General features: G+C 51.7%; 12 protein-coding genes across 12 annotated transcripts; 6 read left to right on the top strand and 6 right to left on the bottom strand.

Moving 5' to 3' along the window:
• Nucleotides 1-550: 550 nt before the first annotated feature.
• On the bottom strand, nt 551-1,517 carry BO82DRAFT_250204 (uncharacterized protein; the record flags this gene model as incomplete). Its single annotated transcript, XM_025630872.1, has 2 exons — nt 551-1,035; nt 1,085-1,517. Coding segments are annotated over 2 exons (918 nt in total), but the record flags the coding sequence as incomplete, so codon positions are not given.
• Nucleotides 1,518-2,609: 1,092 nt separating this feature from the next.
• BO82DRAFT_411730 (Hsp70 family protein) lies at nt 2,610-4,888 on the top strand (the record flags this gene model as incomplete). The annotated part of the gene is made up of 9 exons (XM_025639801.1): nt 2,610-3,296; nt 3,347-3,391; nt 3,453-3,522; nt 3,578-3,836; nt 3,887-3,992; nt 4,055-4,161; nt 4,231-4,429; nt 4,488-4,627; nt 4,699-4,888. 9 exons carry the CDS (start codon nt 2,610-2,612, stop codon nt 4,886-4,888), a joined length of 1,803 nt encoding a protein of 600 aa, XP_025493455.1.
• Nucleotides 4,889-6,416: 1,528 nt separating this feature from the next.
• BO82DRAFT_400647 (fungal specific transcription factor domain-containing protein) lies at nt 6,417-8,057 on the top strand (the record flags this gene model as incomplete). The annotated part of the gene is made up of 2 exons (XM_025639206.1): nt 6,417-6,952; nt 7,007-8,057. The coding sequence occupies 2 exons, from the start codon at nt 6,417-6,419 to the stop codon at nt 8,055-8,057; spliced, it is 1,587 nt and encodes a 528-aa protein (XP_025493454.1).
• A 411-nt stretch (nt 8,058-8,468) lies between these two features.
• Nucleotides 8,469-10,741, top strand: BO82DRAFT_431009 (putative haloalkanoic acid dehalogenase; the record flags this gene model as incomplete). Its single annotated transcript, XM_025640654.1, has 2 exons — nt 8,469-9,164; nt 9,749-10,741. The coding sequence occupies 2 exons, from the start codon at nt 8,469-8,471 to the stop codon at nt 10,739-10,741; spliced, it is 1,689 nt and encodes a 562-aa protein (XP_025493453.1).
• Nucleotides 10,742-11,187: 446 nt separating this feature from the next.
• Nucleotides 11,188-11,986, top strand: BO82DRAFT_352976 (actin depolymerizing protein). Its single transcript, XM_025634842.1, has 3 exons — nt 11,188-11,414; nt 11,474-11,484; nt 11,551-11,986. Exons 1-3 carry the CDS (start codon nt 11,409-11,411, stop codon nt 11,882-11,884), a joined length of 351 nt encoding a protein of 116 aa, XP_025493452.1. The 5' UTR covers nt 11,188-11,408; the 3' UTR covers nt 11,885-11,986.
• An 865-nt stretch (nt 11,987-12,851) lies between these two features.
• On the top strand, nt 12,852-14,230 carry BO82DRAFT_431007 (NAD(P)-binding protein). Its single transcript, XM_025640653.1, has 2 exons — nt 12,852-13,561; nt 13,645-14,230. Exons 1-2 carry the CDS (start codon nt 12,906-12,908, stop codon nt 14,051-14,053), a joined length of 1,065 nt encoding a protein of 354 aa, XP_025493451.1. The 5' UTR covers nt 12,852-12,905; the 3' UTR covers nt 14,054-14,230.
• On the bottom strand, nt 14,223-15,669 carry BO82DRAFT_382361 (uncharacterized protein; the record flags this gene model as incomplete). The annotated part of the gene is made up of 2 exons (XM_025637922.1): nt 15,305-15,669; nt 14,223-15,190 (listed from the first exon to the last, which is right to left on the bottom strand). The coding sequence occupies exons 1-2, from the start codon at nt 15,378-15,380 to the stop codon at nt 14,223-14,225; spliced, it is 1,044 nt and encodes a 347-aa protein (XP_025493450.1). The 5' UTR covers nt 15,381-15,669.
• Nucleotides 15,670-17,255: 1,586 nt separating this feature from the next.
• On the top strand, nt 17,256-19,061 carry BO82DRAFT_411724 (Oligoxyloglucan reducing end-specific cellobiohydrolase). The gene is made up of 4 exons (XM_025639800.1): nt 17,256-17,843; nt 17,926-18,042; nt 18,105-18,153; nt 18,243-19,061. Exons 1-4 carry the CDS (start codon nt 17,284-17,286, stop codon nt 18,672-18,674), a joined length of 1,158 nt encoding a protein of 385 aa, XP_025493449.1. The 5' UTR covers nt 17,256-17,283; the 3' UTR covers nt 18,675-19,061.
• A 388-nt stretch (nt 19,062-19,449) lies between these two features.
• On the bottom strand, nt 19,450-20,959 carry BO82DRAFT_279942 (prolyl hydroxylase family protein; the record flags this gene model as incomplete). The annotated part of the gene is made up of 2 exons (XM_025631281.1): nt 19,450-20,621; nt 20,677-20,959. 2 exons carry the CDS (start codon nt 20,957-20,959, stop codon nt 19,450-19,452), a joined length of 1,455 nt encoding a protein of 484 aa, XP_025493448.1.
• A 480-nt stretch (nt 20,960-21,439) lies between these two features.
• On the bottom strand, nt 21,440-22,666 carry BO82DRAFT_363439 (uncharacterized protein; the record flags this gene model as incomplete). Its single annotated transcript, XM_025636903.1, has 4 exons — nt 21,440-21,560; nt 21,621-21,904; nt 21,968-22,156; nt 22,211-22,666. The coding sequence occupies 4 exons, from the start codon at nt 22,664-22,666 to the stop codon at nt 21,440-21,442; spliced, it is 1,050 nt and encodes a 349-aa protein (XP_025493447.1).
• A 689-nt stretch (nt 22,667-23,355) lies between these two features.
• Nucleotides 23,356-23,931, bottom strand: BO82DRAFT_352972 (uncharacterized protein). Its single transcript, XM_025634841.1, has 2 exons — nt 23,797-23,931; nt 23,356-23,747 (listed from the first exon to the last, which is right to left on the bottom strand). Exon 2 carries the CDS (start codon nt 23,728-23,730, stop codon nt 23,566-23,568), a length of 165 nt encoding a protein of 54 aa, XP_025493446.1. The 5' UTR covers nt 23,731-23,747; nt 23,797-23,931; the 3' UTR covers nt 23,356-23,565.
• Nucleotides 23,932-25,403: 1,472 nt separating this feature from the next.
• Nucleotides 25,404-26,672, bottom strand: BO82DRAFT_352970 (uncharacterized protein). The gene is made up of 4 exons (XM_025634840.1): nt 26,491-26,672; nt 25,938-26,435; nt 25,648-25,885; nt 25,404-25,591 (listed from the first exon to the last, which is right to left on the bottom strand). Exons 1-4 carry the CDS (start codon nt 26,611-26,613, stop codon nt 25,566-25,568), a joined length of 885 nt encoding a protein of 294 aa, XP_025493445.1. The 5' UTR covers nt 26,614-26,672; the 3' UTR covers nt 25,404-25,565.
• Between the last annotated feature and the right edge of the window lie 1,225 nt (nt 26,673-27,897).

Here is a 27,897-nt window from a genome sequence, read left to right as displayed (position 1 = left end):
GACTGCCTGGACAGATGCAGAGAGGTTCATCAGAGAACACCCAATTGTCTTGATGCTAAAGTACAAAATGAGTTCTGCTGCCGGTGGCCGGCTAACCTTGAGAGTCACTCCTGCGGAACTACTAGACTGATGTCTACCAAAATGGCACAGCGCTGCGAAGGTATATTATGCCGTAACCCATCACCAGGACCCTTGAAGGGTTTGAAAGAGGGTTCTGAGTCACGATCCTGTAAGCAAAGTACATACATGGGTTTGGCAGATGAATGGCCATTCGAAGGAAGATCACAAAGGAAATGTGATTGTACTAAGCAACATCAACCATTAGATCATCCGCATCTTCATCTTCCACCTTGAGACGCTTGTCCATGTTGCCAGACCTTTCCACCTTCATAGGAACCTCCAACCTGACAGAAGTCCCCACTGTGATAGGCTCTTCCCGCTTGATGGCTTTCTTTGCCGTGGGGAATCTCTCTGCCCGATCAAGTTCCTCCGCTTCGGTAGGGCTGCTAATCATGACGGGCTGTTCCGGCTCGGCATCTACAAATTTCTCATCGACTAACACAGTTGCTGCAGCCCATACCTTTGACTCATCGTAATGCTCGCCATGCACAGACCCAAAGGCTACTACAGCAGGCTGCACAAATAGCACGATATTAGTGCCATCCAGGCGTTTATCGTCGTCATCCAGATGGTGAAGACGATGCGCTTCAGCAATGGGATCTCCGTTCCAGAAGTTCTGTAACTGGTAGAGATTGTAACAGATCATGTTTGTGCGCTGGGTCCAGAGAGATAGAGCCAGATTAGCTGCTCCTGAAAGCACATTCTCAAGTTCCTTCTCACGATGGTCAAGCGCAAGAGGACTCCCGGGCCGTTCTAGTAGAGCACGAGCAGGACTGTCTAAGAAGTACTGTGCGAGTTCACTACTGAAACTCTCAACTTGGCCGTGTAGGAATGACTGCGCGCCTTGGTCCGAAGTTACGCAGAGCACTCGCAACATCTGCGAGCGCCAAGCATGGCTTTCCACCTCGTCGACTACTCTCCGTTAGGTTTAGTAAGTCAGTCAAGCAGCAATCAACATGCTTACCTAGTTTCATTTGATCATAAATCTTGGTCAAACCGCCACACAGGGAGTTAGAATTAGCATGTTCGATTTGCCTGAAGAGAACAAACGGGTCCCCGAATATCCATTCAAACACGACGTTGGCTAATGCGGCTTGCACTAGAATTGCTGGAATCTTGTCAACTGAGATAGGCAACTTGCTGACCAAGGAAGACCATGTGACTTCGCTGCAGTAGTCACCTAGGTCGTCAACAACCAGATCTAGGTCTGATTCCAACACGCCTTCTAGCTTTTCCACACTTGGCATTGCATACTTTCTGGCCCAGGAGCGGATGCTCTCTTGCAGTCTGATCAGAGCACTTTCAACATCATGGTCATCCATCGGTGCCGGGCCTTTTCCTGCATTTAGGGATTCGAGAGCGGACTCCTGCCTGGCAATCACCATAGCCTGGAGTTTCGCAATCTTCTCCTTGTGCGCACGAGCCTGTTTATCAAGCTCCCTGATTGTTGTCTTCTGATCCCTGACTTGGTTTCGAAGCCTGCTCATGCGCTGGTTGTGGTAATTTGCGCGCCTACCAAGCTCATCAATGATCTCACGCTCACGGATCTCGGCTTGCCGAATCAGCGACTCTTTCTCTCTGAGCAGTCTGTTGACCTTGTCATGGTGATTGTCTATGTGTCCACAATACCCGATTTCTTTAGATTGGTCATGATAACTGGGGCTCCCGTTGTCAGACTGACTTGTCATGAGGGCATCATCTGTGATCCGATCGGGTATCCTTTCGGGATGCGGCTGCGTGGTTTCATTCTTGATGCGTAGGTCTCCATCGGAATCATCACCTGGGAGATACTACACAGGTGTGAGAGTTGAGACTTAAAAATGTATGGAGGCAATAAGGGTCAGCAAACCTTTCTCAGTTCGCGGAGCAATCTCCCCACCATCCTTGGTGGACTGAGTGAGTTGGCGTTCATCGTGTCTCTTAGTGTGCAGCCTCTATCTTGTCACTTTGATATATCTCAGTCATATGTTCCCGTGCAGTAGTTGAATGTTTGGTGACAGCGAGCGGTGATGATCTTGGTCGGGGATGCTAGTGCTGACGAGGTAGTTGTGAGGTTGAAGTTAGGTGGTGTAGCCTTACCTAAGGTGGCATTAGCTGACACCAAGTTTCTAGATAGAAATGTGGAAGTCCGCGTGTCATGAGATGAGGGAAAGGACTCTGTCAGTAGAAAGTGATGGAAACACCCACGAGGGTGAGATGTGTTACCCCGTCACCCTTCACTGTTGGCTTCAAAGGCTGTCACCATTAACTCACGTTCCACGATCAGCCTAACAAAGAGTATCTTTTCTTCCATCCTCTTACTTGCCCATCTTTTCTTCTTGCACCTCTTTACCTTTTCTCAGTACCTCACCCGAGCCTCAGCCGCTGACCAGGGATCACAACTGGTGAAAAGTATCAGTTCCGTCTTCCCTATCTACAACAGCCCTCTTCGAATTGCTCCAATCCACCGTTCTCGGTCTTCTATCTTCTGATACTTCTAATCACCAAAGATGGCAGACTCGGTAGACTCGACACTGCTGGGCGCTGACGCATCCCACCGCAAGATTATTGTGGGCATCGATTATGGCACCACGTTTACAGGAGCGAGCTATGTAAGTTCGCGGGGCTCATCGCTAGATAATATCACAGTCATCAAAACCTGGCCAGGCAATGCGCGCAACATCGATACAGTATCCAAAACCCCATCCCGGATTGCATACGCGACCGAAAATACGAAGGCTGCAAGAGACCTGTGGGGTTACCAGGTCCCGCCTGGAATGGTGGCATACTCTTGGACAAAACTTCTACTGGACAAGAATACCGCATTAACCGCATACGATGACACTGCTCTTGAAGAAGCCTCGGGAGCCGGCATCTTGCGTCTCCCAGCCGGAAAGGCAGCGGTCGATGTTGCGGCCGACTACCTGACTCATATCTATCAACATATCAAATCTACCCTCGCCCGCCACATCACCCAACAAGATCTGGACATCACTCCACTTGAGTTCTGGTTTACTGTGCCGGCCATCTGGTCGGATCAAGCAAAGGATGCTACCCGCACCGCCGCGCAAAGAGCAGGGTTCTGGTCAAGCCCGGACAGACCTCATGACCGGTTGTACTTCATCAGCGAGCCTGAAGCGGCCGCAATTACAGCACTAAAAAAGTATACTGATAATAGTGTTGGAGGCTCGGTTCAGGTTTGTAGTCCCTCTCACCTCATGGGAATGCTTCCTTCTCACGCTGGTAGGTCGGAGACGGTGTGCTTATCTGTGACTGTGGCGGCGGGACAGTGGTAGGTTTGCTTGTCTTGCTTGCCCTATCATATTCCAAGACGAAGCTTACTTGTAATCTAGGATATTACCACCTACGTTGTTAAGCAGGTTACCCCAACACTCAAGTTTGAAGAGCTGTTAACTGGCATTGGTATGGATCTCTTGCTAAATCGCCCTCTTGTGGCCATGGTTAAACACTTATACAGGAGGAAAATGCGGTTCCACGGCAATCGATCGTAATTTCTACAAGCTCATGTCCCACAGATTCGGTAAGGCATTCGACAATTTGCCGTTATCTGCAAAGGGCCCCGGGAGTCATTCTATGAACAGGTTCGAGGTCATCAAGAAGGATTTTGGAGATTCCTGCTTTCTCGACATACTTGAATTACCTCTGAACATGACCTTGCCAAACGCAAAACGGAGCAAGCACTTCGACGCAGATGAACGTCTAGTCAAAATCACAAGGTAAGAGGGAACGTTGCCCTATCCGATAAGAGGTGCTGAAACTGGCATAGTGTTGACTTGCGCACTATCTTTGATCCTGTGGTCAACCAGATCATCAGTCTAGTGCAGCGGCAGATCACGGACGCTCGCAACTTGGGCGGTAGAGAAATGATCAATGTACGCAAGCGCACTTCGTCTACAAATATGTGCTCTGGCCATTGAACTTACCACTTAGTCAGAGAATCATACTTGTCGGTGGGTTCGGCGAGTCGGAGTACCTTCGAAGAGCCCTCGTGTCGACATTTGAGACTACGGGCAAAGTCACCATCACGATCCCCGATAACCCGTGAGTATCGACCATAGAACCCAAACATCCGAGCTCTGCTAATCCCACCATGAATTTAACCAATTTCAGGCAAGCGGCTATCGTTCAAGGTGCCGCCCTCCGCGGTCTGGAAGGTATCCGGTCAACCACTAAGCGGTGCCGGCGCCACTATGGGTTTGACCGGGCGATCGATTTCCGCAAGGGTTATGATGACGAAAGAGACGCCTGGATCGATGATTTCGATGGGAAGAAGCGGGTCCGAGGTATTATGAAGTGGATGATTGCCAAGGTGAGGATCGATCTGATAGATGTGGTTGTAACTCGTGTACCCCTAATTGACATATTAGGGCGAGAAATATGTGGAGAACTACAAACAAACCACATACGTGCGGCAGAGCCACTCTCATGGTGACTCTCTGAAGAAGACTACCAACTTCTACGCCTGTGATGAGATGCTGGCTCCCGAACGAAAGAAGACGAAGGGTGCGTTTTCTTTCCCTGGTGCAATGTGTCTGGTTCTGACCATATAACGCTGGCAGGAGTTTATAAGGTTGGAAGTATTGTAGTCGACTTCACTCAAGTCAACCTGTCTCGATTTGAGTTTAGGGAGAAGAACGGGCAGAAAATATACGACTTGCAATACAACATCAGGGTTACCTTTGCCGCGATGGACGGGCTGCTGAAATTTGAGGCCACCAGCCAGGGGAAGACAATTGGTCAAACAAGCATCGAGTTCACGGCGACCTAATCGACGTGTTATTTTGTCTGATGCATGTGACCTCGTTTCGCTGTCTCCCAGAGTTTGGTCAGAACTCGATGTTCTTGACTATTGGTTAGTAGAATGGCCATGCCATTCCTGCTAGTATTTGAGTGCTCACAACCTCAATTAATGCCGAAAAAAATGGAATCTACGCGCTTTTTTTAGGCAGGTGATATGAGATCTTGAACTAGCAACAATTGAAATATGACGCACTTTTCTTTCTTTCCCACCCCCCTTGAGGTCTACAGAGTACTTGTATCAAAAGACCCAATTGTACGACAGAGGCGTCCAGATCGAGGGATCGTTGTTTCCATTCGGCGGCTATGTATGGTGCCGGAAATGCTCCAGGTTGTAATGACCAACGGGATGGTTCGAGCTCAAGCAGTCCATGCCGTGGCTCAAAGTATTCATTCGCTTAGAAGTTGAAGGCCAGTCAGTCTCACACTGAACGATGTCCTTCGATTGAAAAAAGCAAACAGCTATGACTGCAGCCTTGTTGCCTAAGGCATCTGTTGCATACAAAGCAAACAACGCGCCGCCGTCCCTTCCGCCGATGGAAGCGGAATGCGCCGCACCTCAACATCTACCCAAATTTATTCTTCTTTCTATTCAAGCTGGCTCCAACAACTCAACAGTCTCTTCCTTGAGGTTTTGTGGCTGGAATGGAGGTCCCGCGGCGAACGGGCCGCCAAAAACGACCGCGAGTGCCGGAATCTGCGCGGAAAAGAGCAGCTCAAGCGTAAGCTGCCGCTCTCTGCAGCATAGAGGAAGCTAACCCGTCCGCCGATCGCCGACAGATGTGTCCCTTGTCGGTATCACAAAGAAAAATGTACATCACTCTCTCCAGCCTCGCTTGCAGCTACTAATTTATTTATAGGCGGGGGAGGCGTGCCGTGCGCACGCTGCCGTCAGTACAATCGCGCGTGCCGGTTTGAAACGGCCGCATTGCAGCGGTCAGGCAGAGAAACCAGCGACAATGCTGTTGGGTTGAACTGTACATCAAGATTCATCCTACAAGAGACTAATCTGTACTAGATCTGGATCTTCTTCTATGACACAAGACAGGGAAGCTGTTATGATGAGGATAATCAAACATTTCATCGGCAATGTGGCGACTGACACGGCGAGTTTGCGAGGTATTGCCGATGGACTTGAGAAGCGAAGTCCGGACCACAACGTTCAGATAAATTCTGGGACGACGGAACCAGAACCAGAGATTTATTCTCTTGAGCCAGTGTCGAGCAGCGCCATGCGTAAGCTTCAATACACTGACCTTGTCGAAGAAGACTGACAATATACAGACTATTATGGGGAGTTATCTCATTGGAATTTTTCGCAAACACTTCTCCGTAGGTTGCGAAGTTTGGGCAGCGGGGCGGAACAGAACCATGTAATTTGATATGATCTGACCAGCCTTCTGGAGGTTCGGCTGACTATTATTCAGGGAATAGATCAATTGCGCGGAGTACATCGTGCGACTGACCTACAATCACCTACATCAGTGGTCTCTTCTGCTATGGTTTACTTTCCACCTAGGGATATCGGAGAGTTCCTCATCGAGACATTCCTTCAATTTGCCCAAACCAATTACTTCTACTTCGACGAGAGAACGCTGAGACAGAAGCTGGACTATTACTATTCCCACGAGCATGCGCTAACTATACACGACGCCGGATGGATATGTACCCTTCTCATGACATTTGCCATAGGAACCCAATTTGCCTACATGCAGACAAAGCCGACACAGATGAGCCCTCACCTTTCCCAAGAGATTCCAGACGATCGTGCTGGGTTGGAACTTTATCGATTCTCTTGTCGGCTGATTCCTGACCTGATCACCGTGGCATCCGTTGAGACCGTGCAGGCCTTCTTGCTACTGGGTAGCTACACGCTGCCGATCGACACGTCTGGCCTGGCTTACACGTATTATGGACTTGCTACTAAGATGGCGATTCAGAATGGGATGCATAGGGATAGCTCCCATCTCTCGCTTGACCCTGATACTCTCGAGTGGCGGAATCGTCTGTGGTGGTCCGCCTACTCACTCGAAAGGTGCTCCCTGCCACAAGAAAAGGCTCATGGCCTCTGTCACTAACTTGACCATAGTCGCATCAGCATCCTACATGGACGACCAGTATCTGTCTCCCGTCTCGAAGTCGATGCCAAATTTCCGACCGACCAAGCCTTACCCCTCCCGACCGGAAGAGCTTCAAACCTAGAGAACGTGAACGCAAACATTTTCTTAACGGACCAGTTGAGCAAGGTGTCCCAAACCATTATGCACCTGCGGGGCTGTCCACGCTTTCAGCAAAAGGGTTACCTTCAAGAGCTGATGGTGATCCGGTCTAATCTCAGCAAGTGGTGGTCAACCCTTCCGGCCGAAGTCCACTGCCGAGATTTGACCCCAACTGGACCTTTGTTTCGCTGCAATGTTCATCTGGAGCTGAGTTATGATACCGCAATAATATACATGGGTCGTCCATTTATCTTCGCACCAAATTCGAACCATCCCTGGTCATCAGGCGCTAGCAGTGAGAATCCAATTAACACGCTTTCGACCGACTGCCTCGACGCTGCGATCCGAATCATTGATCTCTGCCAGCTTCTGCACGACTCGGTTGGAATTGCCCGCGTGTCATATACAGAATTCAGCTCCTGTCGCGCTGCACTGCTTGCGTTGATCGCACATAGTCTAAACCAACAGACAGACCGAGTCCTGAACAGCCTGTCTCAAGGTATGATTCTTATTCGACAAATGTGCGTGGGTGTAGAATCCGCCCGATCGGATGTGGCCGCTATCGAAGCATTAGAACTGGCTCGTCAGCGGCTGCAGCGGCACGGGGATCGCAAGGAACAATGGAGCCACGATGCACACTCAGGATATAGTCAGTTCCAGCGATGGGCACAGCTTTGGCAACCTGATAGTCTCACCTCGCACCCAGTGCCGACTCCAGGGCCTGGCTCTTTGGCCGATCTTCCCGAAAATTTGACACCGCCCTCCTTCGATGGGTTCTTTGCCTCCTTGCCGCAAGAGCTGGACTCTTTTGCGACCATCACGGGCTCAGATCAGCTGTTCTTGGATGACAGTTGGCTTGGGGAGATAGGCAGTTCTATCTTGCCTGAGGAAGGCAATATTCCTCTCGGTCAAGGGTTGTGAAACTTGAGTGGGAGTTTGGTCGAATGTGTATTGTATGAATGGTGCCTGCCATGATGACGTTCTTCTTGTAGACTGTCGCGATGATCTTGCACTAGGCGACGCTTATGACACAGCTGTACTGTTTATAAGATTCAAGTTCAGCTCGGAAGCAAGATCTCCTTCTTAGAACGTCAAAGTGAGCAATGGCCGAGCAGGACCCGGACCGAGAGAAGCAGGTCCGGCATCGGAGTAACAGGCGGGCACTTGATCGGGTAAGCGTACCCGAGTGGGGATATTGAGGGGAAACCGACGGTTTACAGCTAACTGCTTTCACTCCCCGCACCGACCAGGCACGATGTATATCTACCCTCGCACACCTGTCTACTTTGCTCAAACATTAGCACAATCAGAACACAATCTCCACTAACAACCATGGCTCAACTATCTGACTATCGTCTTCTCACATTCGACGTCTACGGCACGCTAGTGGACTGGGAAACCGGCATCCTGACCGCCTTCCAGCCCACACTGGACCAGACCAACGCGCAATTCTCGCGCCACCACCTCCTGACCGTCTACCACGAGCTGGAATATGCGCAACAGGAGCAGACCCCGGACATGCCATACTCCGAGCTTCTGACCACCATACACCCCACCTGGGCGACGCGTTTGAACCTCCCCGCCCCCTCCCGCGACGAGAGCATCCGCTTCGGCGAATCGGTCGGCAACTGGCCCGCCTTCCCGGATACCGTCGACGCGCTCAAACGTCTCTCGAAGCATTACAAACTAGTGGTACTCTCCAACGTCGACCGTGGGTCATTCGCCAAGACGAATGCTGGGAGTCTCCAGGGGTTCCAATTCGACCTGATCATCACCGCACAGGACGTGGGAAGCTACAAGCCCGACCTGAAGAATTTCGAGCACATGCTGCACGCGGTCAAGGAGAAATTCGGAGTCGAGAAGAGTCAAGTGCTGCAGACGGCGCAGAGTCAGTTCCATGATCATCATCCCGCACGCAAGGCGGGGATCAAGTCGGTCTGGATTGAGAGGCCTGGGGCTACGATGGGGAACCTGGAGGAGACGGTCTATGATTGGAAGTTCGATACTCTGGGCGAGATGGCGGATGCGGTAGACGGTGGACGATGAGATGTACGCTTAGTATGTGGAGATGAAGCCACGGTAGACCCAATAGATGAAGTTCCCTATGTCTCGTTTTCTCATCCTGTCCCTCTCTCGGCTTCAACTTTGAGTATGCGCGATCGCATACCGCAATCCGGGTACTCGTACCCGAGTGGGGACGGAAGGGGAGCAGAAAAGTGGGCACGGAGCAGAAAACAGCATAGCCGAGTGGAGTAGATGCAAGAGATGGACGAATACTAAAAGGGCTTTTAAAGAAACCTGCAATTGAGGGACACAAGCTAAAATAATCTCCGAGCAAATGTCCATGTTCTTCGAGTCTGAAGCTTTTACACAACACTACATGCGTCCCAGCACTATAGCACGGTGAGTATCATAACCCAAGTGCAACCAATACAGCCCTTAACATACTCTCCAGACGCGCTATCTCCAAAATCATCTCCGTACCTGCACGACAACAACTATACTCACAACGCAAAATGCGGTTCGCAGATGCAAGTCCCCTTCCCCGCAATCCCAACCCCTCCAACCTCCCGGTCACCCCATCCTCAACCCAAATACTAACAAAACAACAGGTAGCAGTAACCTACACCGCCGATCAATTCCACGGCCTCTACCGCGGCGGCAAGCCGCACCACCCGGCAGACTGGGCGCACGTCGTCGAGCGCGCCCGCGCCCACGGCTGCGAGAAGATGCTCCTCACAACGATGACCCTAGCCGGCGCATCCCATAACCTGGCCATCGCACGCGAGTACCCGTCGATGTGCACCATGACGCTCGGCGTGCACCCCTACCACGCCAGCGAGATCTACGCCGACGAAGCAGCAGCCCCAACCGCAACCGCAACCCAAGCCCCAAACGATTATCTCGCCCGCCTCCGCGAACTAGGCCACACCCTCCTCGCCGCCACGCACCCCTCCCCGCTCGTCGCCTTCGGCGAGATCGGCCTCGACTACGTGTATCTCGACCGCGCCGACAAGGCCACCCAGCAGCGCGCGTTCCGCGACCAACTCGACATCGCGGTGGAACTGCACCTCCCGCTCTTCCTGCATGTACGGGGCGCAGGGGCGTGCGCGGATGTCGTCGCGATCCTGCGGCCGTACTTGGAGCGTCTGCCGGCTGGGAACCGGGGGTTGGTGCATTCGTTTGCCGGGTCGGCGGAGGAGATGCGCGTGCTGGTGGGGCTGGGATTCGGGATTAGTGTGAATGGGGTGAGTTTTCGGACGGAAGAGGGCCGCGAGATGGTGCGGCAGGTGCCGTTGGAGGTGCTGCAGTTGGAGACGGATGCGCCGTGGTGTGAGATTGTCGAGGATGATGCCATACGCAAATTCCTGGAGGGGGCGAGGCCCCTCCCGGCTGCGAGGAAGAGTAATAAGTTTGTGGCGGGGTTGATGGTTAAGGGGCGGAATGAGAGTTGTACGATGGAGCGTGTGGCGAGGGTCGTGGCCGGGTTGAAGGGGTTGCAGGTGGAGGCTGTTGCGGAGGCGGCGTGGAGGAATAGTGTGGCAATGTTTGGGTTGGAGGTGGGGGAGAGCGAGGGGGAAAAGGGGGAAGATTTGAAGAATTGAGGTTCGGTGATGTCAGACTAGTGTATATAGTTATGCGTCATGTGGATAGTTAGATTTAGAATTCCCATTGCAGAATAGAGAGGCTGTTTACTGGTTTTGCAGTATTCAGAGAGCTACGGCTTGCCTAGAAAATGAGCCTCAAGTTGTTCCATCGCTACTACCAGCGTCGTACCGTTTCGTTGCTCGGTGGGAACGCTATAAGAACATGAAGGACAGATAGCGATTGCGAAAGAAGACGGATCTACCAGCGTCTAGGGTACAATGCCATACGCATAGATTGTGTGGCTGCAGTACAAGCATCCAATTCACAAACACAACTCCTTAGTTGCTGCCTGATTCCACGTCGTAGTAGATGCTTTCGTCGCCAGTCTTACACTACGTTATCACTCTTGTCTCCGTATAAACATAAACAGAGTATGTGTACTCATTTCCAGGCAACTATCATTCCTAGTGACAATGATGCTGAGTTCTCCTGCAATGTTGAGCTTCACAACTGCTGTTGCCTGTCGATGCGCGGGAAGCCGTTGGCCCTCTATGGATTCAATGCTGCCTAGCACAACGAACATATATAACAAGTACTCGCTTTCACGTTTGCTAATATAGTCCAAAGGATAATTTCAACTTGCGACAATAAGTCTGTTTTCCAAATCATTAGAACTGCTTCAAGATGTCGGTGAGTGATACTCTTACCATGAATCGCCCGACTCAGCACTGACAATTGTCCAATCTCAGATGCCTTCAGGGTACGTCCCATACCTTCACGACACCTGAAAACATTCCTCTCGGTCTTTCTATCTGACCATCACCAGAGTCGTAATTTCGGATGAGTGCATCACCGCCTCCAGATCGCTCCGCTTCGGCAGGGGCCCCCAGAAGCCCCGGTTTGTGATCTACAAAATCTCCGACGACGAGACCACAGTCGAATTATGCAAATCATCTCGCGAGCCAGACTACAAAGCCTTCCGCCAGTCCCTCTGTGAGACAGCAGACAGCACGGGAAAGCTAATGCCACGATACGCCGCGTACGACGTGGAGTATGACCTTGGGGAAGACGGGAAGCGCTCTCGCCTGGTGTTCATCAGCTGGGTCCCTCAGGAAACATCACTGAAGGTAAGCTCCACCACATTATCTTCGACAACCTAGAATCAAAGTTGACACTTCTGCAAAGCTGTGTATGTTGTATGCGACTACAAAAGAGCAGTTGAGGAACGCGCTCGATATCAAACTCGCCATCCACGCGGACACCCCGGATGAACTCGAATGGCGGAATATCTTGAGCGTCGCAAGCGGGGGGAGAGTCTAGAGATTGGGGTTCTTTTTTGGGTGTCTTGCTGTGCGAAGCGTGCGGTTTGTTTTGTTGACAACTTGTCTTCAGTAGTGGATAACAGCTACCATCCTGCGAATACATTTTTCTTTACAATCCTCACCACACAACTGAGTAATTCCTGATTAGGAAGAAAGCGCCTTTGTAAGCAAGTACAGTAGTATGGCTTTCTCAAGTAACTAAAGCAATTAGATATCCGCATTATCATTCCAGGAAGAATAATTGGGAGTAATATAATTTGGCAATCGCTTCCACAAATTGCATCATACATAGTAGAAAGCCTACTTTGAAAGACAGAGTGTAATGGTCAAGTTTATTTACTTTCGCAAAAGTGATATAACTTTACTGTTTCACTCCTCTACAGTGTATTTATGAAGGTGCTTAGAAGTAGGACATGAACTTATTTTACTGGCAGACGGGAAATACAAAACAGAATAGAATAAAATGTTTAGAGCACATGAACGGGGACGGTTACGACACCGTACCCTGGATTTACTCATTACTGCGGCGCATCGCGTCATAGCTCCTCGTTTGCACCTACAGTGAGGGCAGAAACACTAATGCAAGTGCTTATAGCTACAAGCTTCGCACCGGATAGCTAGGCTCCCGAGCATACGGACAGTAACTAACACTGATGCGTAAGCATGCGTAATCATCCCCGGGTAGTCTTGAACCCGGTGGCCGTAGACCGAATTCTCGGATCCCGATATACCCGCAGTCCCGGTCCTCCTGCATTGAGATCGTGCCCTAGTTCCTGACCTATCCATCAATATTCCATACTTAGCATGCTGACGCCCGCAATTACCCGGGACTATCAGACGTAAATTCGTTACTTCTATCATGGCATCAAAGAATCCCGAGTTCGTGATCTCCCCAAACATTGGCGCCGGTCTACGCACCTTCGTGTATTCGCAGCTGTTCGTCACCCCGCCATACCCCCGCGACTCTTTCGCCGAGCAAACCATCATCGTCACCGGCTCGAACACAGGCCTGGGCCTCGAAGCCGCACGCCACTTCTACCGTCTGGGCTGCGCGCGGCTGATCCTCGCGGTCCGCAGCACTACCCGAGGCGAAGCCGCCAAGGAGGATATTCTCCGCAGCAACATCACGCATCGGTCGGACGCGGGTGCAATCGAAGTCTGGCCGCTGGATTTGTCGAGCACTGCATCCACAATCGCATTCGCGGGGAGAGTGAAGAACGAGCTGGATCGGGTTGACGTGTTGGTTGAGAATGCCGGGCTCAACTCGGGGGAGTGGACGCTGTGCGAGGGCCATGAGCAGGCGGTCCAAGTCAATGTGCTGAACACGTTTCTTTTGGCGTTCATGCTCCTCCCAAAGCTCCGGGCCACGAGACGTCTCACTGCTGCGCATGCTGTCCACCCCCATGTGGTGATTGTGAGCTCGGAAGCGCATCGGTTGACGTCGTTTCCGGAGATCAATGCTCCGAATCTTTATGACGAGCTCAAGGTGAGGGAGCGGTTCAGTCAGCAGGCTCGGTATGTTATTATCCCTTCGATACGCGCTTGCGCTTCTTGGGTTAAATTTGAAGATTTGAATGGCTAATCATGATGACGCAAAGATACCAAGCCACGAAATTGATCGAAGTACTCTTCACGCGGGAGCTGGTGGCGAGGCTGAGCGATAAGCAAGACACTATTGTCGGGGATACTCCCCCGGTGATCATAAACCTAGTCAATCCGGGTCTTTGCGCCTCAGACCTCGCTCGAGGCGAGCCACCTTCGACACTTGCACGAATAGCGCGTTGGATCTTTGAGCGAACCACTGAAGTGGGAGGGCGGACCCTGGTGCTCGCTGCCTCGGCCCCGAAGAGCTCCCATGGTGAGTATCAAAATGACGGGGAAAATCAGAATGTAGAAGATTGGATCTATACGGAAGCTGGTCGAAGGGTACAAAGGAAGGTTTTCGAGCAGACGCTTGGAATCCTGGAAGAGCGCCGGCCGGGGATATCCCAAGAGGCTGGTCTTTAAACACCAGGGAATCGAACGTGGCCGGCGAGACGGGGCTTGATGGTGGTAGAAGCACTATACCCACACCACGCTGCCTTCAATTATTGCAATATTGACTCTTTTTGTATGGAGGAGAGATTAGAAATTATTTGGGTTTTATCTGTAAAGACAAACAAACTCATATCAAAGATCACGGATACGTTTTTCCTTCCTCGCACACCCTCTTGAACACCTCCTCAGTATGCTCCCACACCTTTTTCACGGCGCCCTCACCTCTCGTCCTCTCGATCTTATTATTCTTAGGATACGCCTCCCCATCCCAATTCAGCCAGTAAGACCCACCCCCCTTGACCCCATCACTGCCAACAGCAACATCTCCATCCACCGCCCCCTCAGCCTCCCCCACCAGTCGGGAAGGATACCTCGGACTCGTCGCCGCGAACAAATGCCGCTCGCCACTCTCCCCAATCGGCATCAAGAACGGCGAGAACAGCTTCGCAAAAACCGCCGTCAACACCTTCCCCGCGGGCAGCTCCCGCATCGCCCCCGTCGCGACTCCAGACGGATACGCATGCACAAACGAGGTAGCGGGGTACCTCCGCGACAACTCCTCGAGAAAGAAGTTCCCCATGAGTCCCGCATGGTGGCCGGACTTCTTCAGACTGAACGTCTCCTTGAGACTCAGATCCTTAAAGTCAAGCACCCCCGCCCCGCCAGCCCGCACCGCCACCTGCGGATCCAGCACCGAGACCACCCGCGAGAGCCCCCCGGAAGCTTTCTGCTCCGCGGCAGCCGTCAGCAACGGCATGAGCTTGGTCACAAAGCGCATGCGCGCGTAGTAATGCAGCACGAATTTCCGGTCGAGCCCCTCGGCGGTCTCGTCCCGGCCCTTGAGGGTCAGGTACCCCGGGGTCATGAAGAGGAGGTTGAGGTGGGATTCGCGGGCGGCGATCTCGGCGCAGACGCGGTCGACATTTGTCAAACGGGAGATGTCGGCTTGGAGGAAGGTGGGTTGCGCGGCGGGGTTGATGGCTTTCAGGTCGGCGATGGCGCGGTCTGCGGCCGGTTGGCTGCGGCCGATCAGGTAGATCTTCGGGGAGGGCGAGTACCGCGCCAGGGTGAGGGCGGTGGAGAGGGAGATGCCGGATGTGCCGCCTACTTTGGGGACGTTAGTATTGATGTATGGTGGGGTGGATGATAGGTGGGGGGAAGGGTAGTTCTAGTAGTGGGTTGCTGGGGTTGCTGTATAGGCAGGGGATGGGTGCGGCGTACCGAATACTGCGACGAGATTGGGGCTCGCGGATTTGAGGGTCGCGTTGTGCGCTTGGATGGCTTGGAGGGTCACCATCGCTACTTTTGGTACAAATGTTTCTTGTGGTATATCAACGGATCGAGGATTGAATTGGAGGCGGTCTTAGTGCCCCAGCAGTTCGTGGGTCAGGTATCAGGCTAACGGCGATAAGCTTTGGTTTTGAGTTGGTGGAGTTGCGTGTTGGAGAGATGGGATTAAGCTGGTTAGTTGCTGAAAGAGGTCGCTGAGAAGGTTGGAGGGGATGTAAGTTTCATTCTATGGTAGACGAAGACAATGATAATAATTCAGCGGTGCGTCTGGTATTTAAATGAGTGCGAGAACCTTATGACAATCGGGTTTGAAACGGAGATAAAGAACACTCTTGAGATCAGCGGGGGGCTTAAATCCCATCCGATCCCGCCAAGGCATAAGCCAAACACGGAAATCCACCTAATCTCCTAAACTCCAGCCAATAGTATTCCACAACGGATGTGGCTGACGTTAGCCACCCTTCTGGCTGACAACAGCCACACCTCCCATGCTTGACAGATGATCAACCACAATACAACTATGTTTGAGTTCCAGGCATCGGCACGGTTATCTATAGATTGGATCAAAAAATATGACTTTCAAAGGAGAGGCTCGGCAGAAAGCTTCTAGGTTGCGCAATCCAAGCCTTGAGGCTGTATGCAATGCCTAGCCCAATCCCGAGAAAGTGGTCATGCTTAAGAGATTTCAAAACGTGGGCACATCACAGTCAACAGGTTCACAGCCGATGGAGCTTCGTCGCATCAACTGCCCCTTTGCAATCACTCATATGTGCCCACAGACAGGCAATGCATACGTCGAGAGAGATATCTTGACACTAATATCAGCCAGAGGGGAGTGGGATGGGAATTCTAGCTTTGAATCTTAACCATTTCCTCGCCAAGGTACTTCATGAGGAGTTTTGATACTCATGCCAAAGTCCGTGATGTACGAGCGCAATCCATCGCGTCGAGGAACCTCACTTTGTCTTGAACCAAACTGGTGTTAGCCACGATTTCTCTCAAACACGTGCACTTGTCTGCAATCCAGCTGGTGTCGCCCTCTGGTATACTCTGACAGACAGAAAGGAACAGAACCGATTGCTACAGTTGGTTGGAAATGATGAATCTTGGAGTCAAGATCTACCTTTGCTTGTTTGGAATCGCTTAGGCAGCTAAATTCCGTAGTCTCTTATTCCCCTCGGAAGACTAGCCCAGCTCTACGGAACTGCAGAAGAAGCTGATAACAAGCGGATTTATAGACTGACCGTCATTTCCAGCGTTTTGTCCATGGCACTAACTCGACCTATCATGATGCTGACATGCAAGCGATAGCGGTCACCCACTGCTAGTGATCTTCAGGAACAATACACGGAACATCTCGAACCCCTGCACACAGGCACTCTTGCTTCCCATGTCGCACTCAGACCGCTACTCCGAACACCGGTAACTAAATGGCTGGCGCACTTAGTCCACCGGCTTTGCAATATGCCGAGGTCAACAAGACGCCTAGAGATACTGAGAAAATGCCAAGACCCAAGCAGTTGCGGGGTTTGTGGTATGTTGCCAAACGCTCGCTCACTACGTGGCACCATCGCTCTTGGATAATTGAATGACTGCAGGACCATTCCTTATTGCCTCATCTCGGCGAGAACTACCTGCAGGTCCTAAGAATGCCATGACGTAAAGCGAAGAATCCCCAGGTAGCAGGGGAATGGGGTGAAGAAGCCATGTGGCGGTCTCCCCCTCCCGATTGACGGAAAATCTCCCGAATGGGATGACCAGAGAGGAGATTAGCCCTAAAAGAACAACTCCGGCGGGATATGCACCCCGCAACTTCCTCAACTCGGAGGACTATAAATTCCCCCGCACAATTTTGCGGAGTACGCATCCATCAAGTGCGAGAGTCCATTGGAAAACCAAACTCAAGCAACATGAAGCTCACCGGCCTCGCCTCGTTGGTACTGCCCCTGCTCCTTTCACCCTTGACGACGGCGAACCCATTGCCCAAGTCCAAGCCGAGCACCATCACCACCTACAGCCAGACGGTCATCTTCGACCCGCCTTCCAACTACACCATCCCCCGCACGCTTTACGCCCGCACTCTCGAGCTTCCCTCTGGAGTTCTGCTCTCGACATGGGAGAACTACTCGGGAGACACTGACGGACTCGTCTACTTCCCCATCTACCGCAGCACCGACCACGGCGCCACCTGGAAGGAGATCTCGCGGGTCGAGGATACGCACAACAAGATCGGGTTGCGCTACCAACCGTTTCTCTACTACCTGGACCAGAAGCTGGGCGGGTACCCGGCAGGGACCATCCTGCTCGCAGGCAACAGCATCCCTGAAGATCTGTCCACCACGGAGCTCGATCTGTATGCCTCGCGCGACAATGGTGTGACCTGGGAGTTCGTCTCCGAGATCGCCAAGGGAGGCGAGGCGCTGCCGAACAACGGGTTGACCCCGGTGTGGGAGCCGTTCTTGCTGGTGCAGTACGTCTCACCCGTCCATTGCTTGCGTTATCCGCAGCCCATACCCAGACTCTCTCTCTCTCAGTTGCTAACTAAACATCAGCAAGGGCAAGCTCATCTGCTACTACTCCGATCAACGCGACAACGCGACTTACGGCCAGAAGCTCGTTCACCAGACCACCACCGACCTGAAGAACTGGGGCCCCGTCGTCGATGACGTGTACGTTCCTCCCCCCTACCTCCCAGCCACTTCCAGAAAACAAGTCTAACAAGCAACAAAAGTGCCTACCCAACCTACACCGACCGACCCGGCATGCCCATCCTCGCCCAGGTAAGACTGCCCTCTTGTACCACAAACAACTCCACACACCCTGCTTCCGCATCCGCATCCCCACCCCCACTAACTATCCCAAAATCCAGCTCCCCAACAAAGACTACATCTACATCTACGAATACGGCTCCTTCTTCAACACCTCCACCTACAGCTTCCCGCTGTACTTCCGCATCGCCAGCGACCCGGAGCAGATCGCCGCCGCGGAGGGCCAGCGCCTGGTCGTCTCGGACGGCACGCAGCCCACCTCCTCGCCGTACGTGGTCTGGAGCCCATACGGCGGCAAGCACGGCACCATCATCGCCAGCAGCGGCACCCAGAGCTCGGTGTTCGTCAACCAGAATCTAGGGAAGGGCGAGTGGACCGAGATCGCCACCCCGGAGGGCACGAGCTACACCCGGGATCTGCGCGTGCTCAGCGAGGACAATGGCCGGTATTTGTTGATCGCCGGTGGCGGGGTGCTCAATGGCGCCGATAATCAGGTCACGGCCAGTTTGGTGGATTTGAGTACTGTTTTGTGAGGGTGAGGTTATAAGGTGGGGGGGTTGTGTTTTGTATATAGTCGCGAGGTTGGGGGGAGGAAGAAGGGAATTTTTTTTTGGAAAAGGAGGGTGGTCTATGCATCTATTTGCTACAGGCCAGAGGTTCTGAGAATGAGAATATTGATGATGCCGTTACCGACCTGCCCTGTAGGCGTGTCTCTTGCACTATAGAGAAATCGTGGTGGCCTGCGAATCCCTGTCTGATCATGCAGAAGGGAATTCGTAAGCGGCCAAATAATTCAACACGCCGAAACAGTCAATTTGAAGTGTGTTTCGAGAAACATGCGGACCTTGTTTTAAGAAGGTACTGGCTCTGATGGTCCGAATAGTTGGGCAGTCCTCAAGGTCATTTTTCTGAGTGAGAGCTTTAGTTCCTCTGTTTGTGACTTCAAGAGCACAAAGAGGGGAAAGACATGGCGATGACTAAATATGATGGTCCGAAACCTCAGATGTGAGTGGTTGAGGGCATTTTAAGTCGCAAACTTGGAGATGGGCATTTTTAAACAACCCCGTATAACCAGCACACAAATTGAGGAGGCAAGGCTCCTCGGGAGGAGTAGCCGCGGTGGATGATGACAGAGACAGGAACAGTGACTCTATTGATCGAGTCTACAGTCTAGTGTTGTCCTCTACTGCTATACAACATATAGTATCCGGTCGGACCCACCATCGGGGTCCCGACCGGGTCTTTCGGCCTCAAGGGCCGAAGAATGAAAGCAAAGCGGGAAGGGGGGTGCACCGACTGCGCACCCTCTCATCCCTGTCCCGGCTTGACATCATATTCTACATCGCTTCTAATAATATACTTAGCCCCCTTCCTCACCCCAGTTCCCTCATGCAACAGCGCGCCGTTCGACTCCCCGTGCGGGAACAATGCGACCGCCCCCATCACAGGTCGCACGGGGTAGGCGTTCAACGTGCCTTCCCTGGCCGCCGGCAGAAAGAAAGTCGTCTCCCCGCCCTCGAACTCGTCGTTCAGGTACAGAAGAAAGGTGTACATGGAGCTCTGCCGGTTGTCCTCCGGCGAGGCGTCGTAGACGTATTTGTCCTCCGGGGTGATGCCCGACGGCGGCCAGGCGCCGTCGATGTGGCACCGGTATTCGGCCCCCGGGACGTAGCGGTACACGCGGAAGCGGCGATTGAGGCCGCGCGCTTGACATCCGTTGATGGTCTGGGGGACGTAGGGCGCGATGCGCGCCCAGAGCAGGTCGTGGAAGGCGGTATCGACGACCCAGTAGAAGTTGTGGGCCAGTATACTGATGTCGCCGTCTTCGCGGAGCGGCGCGTCGGGGAGGAAGCCGACCGATTCGCCGGCGGCAATGATGGATTTGCACTCGGCGGGGGAGAGGATGTCGAGGGCGAGGCCGAGACCTGGGACATAGGGGTGGGGGTGGTATTTCGTGGGTGGTAGTGTTGACGAGAGTGCGACCGCGTTGGGGGTGGTCGTATAGAGGATGGCGGGGTGGTGGTTGGGGGGCTTGCGCTGGGGGCCGGGCGTGGTTTCGATGATGCGAAGGGCGGAGGGGGAGGTTGGGGCCGACTCGAGGATGGATTTGTCGAGGACGGAGGCATAGACCTCGAGTGGTGGGCTCGATGGTCGGAGGTCCCAAATGGATTGGAAGGCAATGGGAGATGTGGAGGGAGCCGCTTCTGGGCTCAGGTCAATCGGGGTGCTGACACGTAGAACGGCGTCGAGGACGCTGAGAAGGTCCAAGTCCCTGGCGGTGCGCTCGATAGTGGCCTTCCCCTGCATCCCGGGCTGCGTGGAGAGGCCACTAACGACATCCAGATCTCTCACCCAACGACACAAAGCCCCAATCTTGGGTTGTTCCCCCCTAATTCTCATCTCTGCGAGTAGGACCCTGGCGTCAGTGTATTTCCCGTCGGCCATAGCGCCGGTGATGCGTGCCGTCAGATTAGCGCCCTCTGTGAAAATAACGAGTCAGTGGCGAATCTCAAAGAGAGACGAGATATAACGGACCAGCGCTGTTCACGCCTGTCGTACATGCCTGGCGGAAGTCATAGACCACGGCCCGGAGATCTTTGCATGCTTTCGACTTGGTCAGGCTGGGGTACTGTGTGAGGGTGGTGAGCGTCTCGATCGTGATATCAAGCTCCTCATCGGAGACGACAGTCTGGAGATTTTTCGGCTCCAGGGAGCCTCCATCTGGCGGGGGTGTTAGAATCGAGTTGGTCTTAGTAGCCTTTTGCGGCACATCGACCTGATTGTTGCGCTTCCGCTTGGCAGATTTGGACTTGGCCATGGTTATGTGATTGTGCTGGAGAGGGGGAAATGGGTTGACAGGTTCTCAATCTGGGGATGGAGTCGATGCTGGGCGCAGGATTGTGGGGATGACTAACCCTTATCTGATTCTTGCCGAGGTTCTGGACCCACTTTTCGAAGATCCCAAACCTTCGAGTTTGTTGGACTTCGTTCTAGTGTTTGTGCAGGCCCAGAAAAAACTCGCATGGGTCACCAAAAAGTACATCGCTTGGGGTACCCCGCGGACGTGGTATCTTGAATAAGTATCGGAATAATGTCTCCCGCCACAATCTTCGCGAGTAGAGAAGGGGCGCCTCGAGACCGTTTTGACTGTCCCCCGAAGATATATCTCCACAGCAACAAATCAGAAGCATTGAGCGGGGCTGAAAAATGAGATGGTCTATGATTTACGATACTGTTACTTTGGCAGTGTATTGTCGAAGTCCGCCTCGGTACACGAATTCCATCATCTATACCAAGCCTAATCAACAAGGTGCTGCACAATAAGATCGACTTCCTCATCCACAACCTCGAAAAAATGCTCTGGTGGGTACTTAGAAGTCCAGCCGATCTGCTTGCCGTGTACAGCGTTGAACGAACATCTATCGTATATTTGTTAGCATTTTTCAACAACTAAACCAGGGTAAGGTGCATCTACATACTTCCCACCCAGGACCACCGGAACAACCGACGGTGGCACGCCAAGCGCCTCGCCCATTTGAGCCAAGACCGACTCATCTGCATCCATGACGACCTCATCGTCTACCACGTCGTGTTTAGCCAGTCCCTTAGCCATGGCAGCGTAGATATCGTTCCACGGCAGACTGCCTGAGGCAGCAAGAAAGAAACCGTTCTTTCCATACCCGATCTCGTCACCCGAGAGAACCTTGCGCAGGATCTGGAGATACAGGTCCGCGGTGTCAGCGACGTGGCTTACTGGCCAGCTCTAGAAATGTGTCAGTGGGTATCCCCCTTGAGATATACTCGGAAGAAAGATCGTTTCGCTTACCGGGTTATCGGTGTCCACTCGGTACACGCGATGCAACTTCTTCGCAGCCCGCACAATGTCAACATCCTGGATCGAAATCTGATTACCGAACCCTTCTCCTCGTCCATACACCAGACAGGGCGCGAAGATGTAGCTTCGTACTCCATGGACTTCTGACATGTCGATCACATTCAGATTGGCATTCGCTGGCTGTACGGACGCTTAGTACTTTCACATCATATGCTCAAATCAGAGGGTGCACACCTCAATGACGAACTCATGCGGCGGCGTCGCATTTTTGACGATGTTATACAGCTCGGGATCGGTGTCTAATAATGGTCGGTCGGTCGGGATGCCGGCATGGCGGCTGAATAGCTTGGCACCAGTGGTCTGCAAGAAATGTACGTTGAGATTCGTCTTTTGTTTGACGCGTCCCAGTGCCTTGATCAAGGTGGGCTGATGCTTTCCAGTAAAGGCATCGATCAGAAAGTAGATGATAGTGATGTTGTTGTCGACGATGAGCTGGGTGACGGTTTCATGGTCGTTGATGTTCGCTATCAAGGGTTCGGCCCCGTACTGTTTGACTTTCTCGCCTTGCTCGGGTGTCTTGACAAGGGCGTAGAGCGTGTTGTATGGCGGAAGCTTGGCGGTGTTCCAGCGGGCGAGGATCGTCCCCCCAAGATAGCCCGAGGCGCCGGTGATAAGAATGTTATGCGACATCTTCGAAATTCGGTTTTATAGATCGACTGATTCAGCACGGAATTGAGTCATGATTTTCTAGATACTTATATCCACCAAGAAGTACTTTTGACAGGACCCACTGCTGGTTTGTTTGTCAACCCGTCAATCAGCCTTGTGTTGCTGGTGCCTACATCGTACTTCAGGTTATCGATAAGCATTACTAATTGCGGAAACTGCGGATTTGTCATTCGACATTCGTTCTTACTCGGGGCATGAAATGTAACTTAGGCAACAACATATGACTAGGATTGACCCGATGTACTATAAATACATACTACCTGGGGCATGGAAAGGCATCGTTCGATTTCCAAGCAGGGGCAGAGCCTATCGTGCCCCGGCGATCCTCCGCAAAGAACAAACCCCTGGCATATACGACTTTGCACGAATTGACCATTCCGTCAAAGCGGCGACTCCCGTGTCGGAGTAATGTTAACTCAACATAAGCATATAGAACTGGTCAATATATCCTGGTAAATACAGCAATGAGAGCTTGCTCGAGCGAGCAGATCTATCCTTATCTTGGATGATCAGCAATAGACCGATGCCTCGAATCGAGATCTTAGCGCGTCCATACATAGAATTCCAGCAAAATGGCTAATTCACCTTACAGTGAACCAGTGTCTTTGTATCGCGTGTTTTGAATGTTTTCTGCGATTTCAAGTGTTCCACACTCTATAAATTTGCATTTCAGGTCATAGTCATTGGAGAACGGCATGAGCTTCTAGCACAATTTGGCCACACGACTAACAATTTACTAATTTACATACCTTGGCTCGACTCCCGTCAAAAACAACCACTAAGCCTCCGAGTACGGAATCATGAGATATCACAATGTACTACAATCTGGGAACCCCGCCACCACTCTTCGCTGCACTTTTTCATCTCTTTGCAGCACTCGACTGCTGAGATCCGCCACCCGAGCTGGTGGTTCCTTGCTGGGATGAACCAGAAGATGAGTATGCTGCGCCGGTGCTGGTGCTTGCTGAGCTAGCATGTCGGTCGCCGGCGGCTCGGGCCCGCGCTGCAAAACCACCCGAGGTCATGTCCCCCCGCCTTTGGCCTGCTCATGGATGAGATGCTGGATTGTCTGGCTCAACGGGAAGCTTTACCTGGCTGGATTGAATCCGCGAGCTATCGGACTTGCTCATGGGATTCGGCATATTGATCTTGATTCGAAAGTGCGAGATTCGGATTATTGTCGAAAAAGTGGTGTTTGTACAATGGAATGGATATTGCTAGGTGGGTTGTCTTTTTGTTTTTCTTCTCGATCTGAGACGGATTGCCGCTAGCTCTTATAATGTCTGAGCAGTGACCAAGACATTGAGTGTGTGTTCAGAATGATATCATGAGGAGAGGGGGACCTGAGACTTTAAGTGCTGTGCCCGTGGCGAGATGAATGTTCTAGGCAATCATCGACTGGTTCTGGCATGTGACACACAGTCTCACAAAGCAATCCACATGACCGGAGATTGTTCGTACAAACCAAGTGTGGTTTACCCTCGTCAGCCGAGTTCCACTAGGCCGTCTACTTCGACTGTCCTCAAGCTCCGCATATGTTTGTCCTTCGTCCTTGAGAGTCGACCTCTTTCAACCGACTGGTGACACCGTCTGCATAGGTCTGGCCAAGGCGTTGCACCTCAGGTACAAGCCTTTGGAAGGCACCACAAAGCCCGACTGAATGCACTACACCGAAACCCGTCTCTAATATATCAAGCCACGGAGCCCATTGGAATCTTCGACGCTGCAGAAATCATCGCTATCCACATAGAACTTGCGCATAATTTCTCGGATCTTGGGCCGTCTCCACACAATTATCACTTGCGGCTTCGTAGCTCAACGAAAAGAAGTACTAGTTGGACCCAAGTATCAGCCTAGTATACATCGAAAAGTCATAATTTGGACGCATTTGCTCACCAAGCTTTGGCTGTGGTGAAGTTCCGCATAATCTCCAATACGATCAAAATTGCATTGATGCCCGGACTTTATTCCTGACTTGAAGGAGAGTGACTTGGGCCATTCGGGTAAGATCCCATGCTCAACTCTTCTCAACCTTGCTGCTGAACAGAGAGTTGGCCGGCCAACGTGCCTGTGGCGATGTCCGCGCAAGAGAAGGTGCAAGTTTGCAGCGGGCGTACTGGCAGAGGGGACGATGCGGGGAGTCTATGGAAGCGGCTTGCGTCAGTCAGAGTCATCCAAGAGGGGGTCCAGCACACCCTTCCAATGCAGTTCCACGGTACCTGAGGCGAGGTGTATACGCGGGGAACATGGCATCACCATCGAGCCATTATCAGGCTACGCATCATTGAAAGACGTTGTATGATGCCACACTCTCATTCTAGAAGAAGAAGACTTTAGCTGATGAATATATCGTGGATGTCATGGACTACCGACGATTCCGTAACACCACAACGATTCATCCATCTTTCTGTCGACTGCCATGTGAACCAATACTAGGTTGGCTCCGGTAAAGGAGTGCGATTCAAGATGCAGTGGTTTCTATATCGGGGTAGAAGAATGCTGCTCTGAAGCTTTTGAGACATTTCATCCATCATAGTAATTTCTACTCTGTGTTTCCGTGTCGAATAATGACAGGAGCAGGATTAGGAAGATCATACAACTAAAGAAGGCTCGCTTGCTAGGATAGAAAGTGTCTGGACTGGTAGCCGGGGAAGACCACTGCCATCTATTACTGGGTTGTAATCCAGATTTGAATTGCTAGTTCATTACCGCTGTACATCACAACAACAGAATTCGGCGAAGGGAAGACGAAAGGTGCATGAGAACAAAACAAGTACCTTTCAGTCCTCATTTCTGCTGAGGTAGGCCCCGTCCCAATCCCTCGCAGTCATAACCGATAGGCGCTGAATGGATTGCATCGTCAGAGAGGAATGGTCGTCATCGAATCTATAACACAGTAAGATGAGATCTCTGATAAAATCACTGAACATGAGTCCACATACCAAATCCTGAGAGCCTGGCCCACGGTTTCGATAACTGATTGTCTTCGTTGCCTTTTTTGTCTTCGCTATTTTCGATGTCTTCGATGTCTTTGATATCTTCATCATCTTGGCCAGGGGCTGGCAATACTGGTTCTGGCCAGCCTGGTAGTCCCATCTTGACCCGCTTCCAATAGGTGTACGTCCCGTAATAGTAGTAAGGAAATGCCTTATGAAGCTTCCCTTCCACAGCGTCCTGGGCCTAGAGAAGTTTCAGACCCATCAAACGCAGAAAAAGCAATTTTAATACATACCAGGCCGTCCACAAGCTCATTTATCAAGGCAGCCTCATCCTCAAACCACTCTTTCTGCCTTTCTGTCAGGGGCTTGTTCTCCGGAAACACCATCGCCAAATCGAAGTCAATCCAAAGCACTCGATCCGTGTCTCCGGAGCAGACCATCATATTCCTCGGGGCAATGTCACCGTGCAATATCATCGCCGCGTTGATCTCGAACAGAACGTTCCGCAACGTCTCCGCCCTTGACTTGGTGTAGTTGATGAGTTCAAGTTGTTTCATGCCGGGGACGTACTCAATCAGGATCGCTTTTGGAGGCAGCTCGTCGTCAGTGAACATGTGCAAATCAGGCCACAGTGTCAGGCCCGTTAAGGTCAAGTAGCCGTAGTAATCAGGGATCACTCCTCGCGCGCAGAGTCCCTTTGCTTTTAAGCGTTCGTAGGACGTCACCTCGCGCATGCACATGCTGATTTCAATATCTGGATCATCCCACTCCTTCCTAGTATATTCATGAAACTAGGTGCTGTTAGATTGACAAGCAGATCGAAGAGAACTGACTGTTGCAACTCACCACTTTCATAACACAGTCCATTCCGTGCACAGCGACTCTGAAAATCATCGAGCTCTCACCTTCCTTGAAAGTATCAAGAAAGGTGACATCAGAAGGCGAGAGCTCGAGCTCATTTGAAGCCATATCTAATGAAGTAGGATAGAGCTTCATGTAAGATTGATGACATGCAAGTGAAAGTGACGATCATGGAGACATGTAGAATGTAGAATGAAGTGAAAGGCGGGCGCTTGATTTCTTTCGGAAGTCAACTTGGTGCCCCAGGCATCTGATTGTTCCGACCCACCAAGTTTCAATCCACCTTCCCATTCACTGTATTTTGGATATAACCTTTCCACGTGGCCTTTTCAGTAATATCAGGATATCATCTACCTGATGGCATATACTGCATCTATATCTGTAGTTATCTGACTTGGCATAGTTCTAGCAATGTTCAGATGATAGGGGGGTTTCAGTCTTCCACCGCTCAGCCGAAAGAGCTGTCGGACGTCGGTCCAGCCGATGGTTTACTCTCTAGAATTCAGGATCCTGTCACACTCTCCTAGAAATAGGATATTCTCTGAAGCTGACTACGTGGACTCTAGATATCTTATATATAAGGATTCAACGCTTCTGTAAGGTCAAAGTAGCACTACTCTTAACAGTAAAGCTCTTTTTCCTGGGGCCGTTGCCTGGCCCAACCTATAGCCAGGTTAAAGTTGTATTGTTACTTCCTACAGTATAATTCTATATTTTATGCTGTCGGAATCATGGATAGCATACTGACAACTAGTAAGAATAGTTTATTAGTCTAGCTAGTGTACTGTAGTTATCGAAGGGGTTTATGGTTAAAACCCGTGTCATCAAAGTGTTGTGAATTAAGGGTCCAAAAACCAATCTTAGCGATCTGCAGCGAGCATCCCCAGATCTCATAGCCCAAGCAGAGTAGTCAATCGTGGACTCGACTCAGTACCACTAGTTGTCCAAGGCACTGGAGTTGATACTTGCAGGTTACCCTGATCATCAATTTGACGGACCGCGAGAAGTTCTTTATCCGTGAGGATGAATCCATGGCGTGCATGATGCTGAACCATATAGTAATTACCTGCGAAAGGACTTTTTTGTATTCTTGTTGTTTATTGGGATTAGAACTTCTCGCCATTGCCGCACTCCATTTGTAGGAAGGCTTCACATCGCCGGGCAGTCTGTTGGGCCGTGTATGACTAGAAAGACGTGGCTCGTATAAGGCGAGATCTGGTGTGCATCTATCAATCCGAGCCGCCACCACGTCATCCCTGTGATTCACAATGCTGAGTTGAGCTCTCTGTGCTGGATCTGAGTGTGCAAAGCCACAGCGCAAAGCGTCTTGCACCCTATCCATAAAGCACCGTGTGATTCGGCTACGCACAGATTCCTCTGTTGTGAGGCCCT

This window comes from Aspergillus uvarum (assembly GCF_003184745.1).
Source record: "Aspergillus uvarum CBS 121591 unplaced genomic scaffold BO82scaffold_17, whole genome shotgun sequence".
Taxonomy (NCBI): domain Eukaryota; kingdom Fungi; phylum Ascomycota; class Eurotiomycetes; order Eurotiales; family Aspergillaceae; genus Aspergillus; species Aspergillus uvarum.
Note: the sequence above shows the minus strand (reverse complement) of the source record. Positions and strands in the feature narration are given on the sequence as shown.

Coding starts and splice junctions, on each gene's coding strand:
- BO82DRAFT_431007 (XM_025640653.1), top strand. CDS start 12,906: ATGGCATCAAAGAATCCCGAGTTCGTGATCTCCCCAAACATTGGCGCC. Junction 13,562..13,644: donor CGGTTCAGTCAGCAGGCTCG/GTATGTTATTAT, acceptor GATGACGCAAAG/ATACCAAGCCACGAAATTGA.
- BO82DRAFT_411724 (XM_025639800.1), top strand. CDS start 17,284: ATGAAGCTCACCGGCCTCGCCTCGTTGGTACTGCCCCTGCTCCTTTCA. Junction 17,844..17,925: donor GAGCCGTTCTTGCTGGTGCA/GTACGTCTCACC, acceptor ACTAAACATCAG/CAAGGGCAAGCTCATCTGCT. Junction 18,154..18,242: donor GCATGCCCATCCTCGCCCAG/GTAAGACTGCCC, acceptor CCCAAAATCCAG/CTCCCCAACAAAGACTACAT.
- BO82DRAFT_352972 (XM_025634841.1), bottom strand. CDS start 23,730: ATGACCTCGGGTGGTTTTGCAGCGCGGGCCCGAGCCGCCGGCGACCGA.
- BO82DRAFT_352970 (XM_025634840.1), bottom strand. CDS start 26,613: ATGGCTTCAAATGAGCTCGAGCTCTCGCCTTCTGATGTCACCTTTCTT. Junction 25,886..25,937: donor ATGAGCTTGTGGACGGCCTG/GTATGTATTAAA, acceptor AAACTTCTCTAG/GCCCAGGACGCTGTGGAAGG. Junction 25,592..25,647: donor GGCCAGGCTCTCAGGATTTG/GTATGTGGACTC, acceptor ACTGTGTTATAG/ATTCGATGACGACCATTCCT.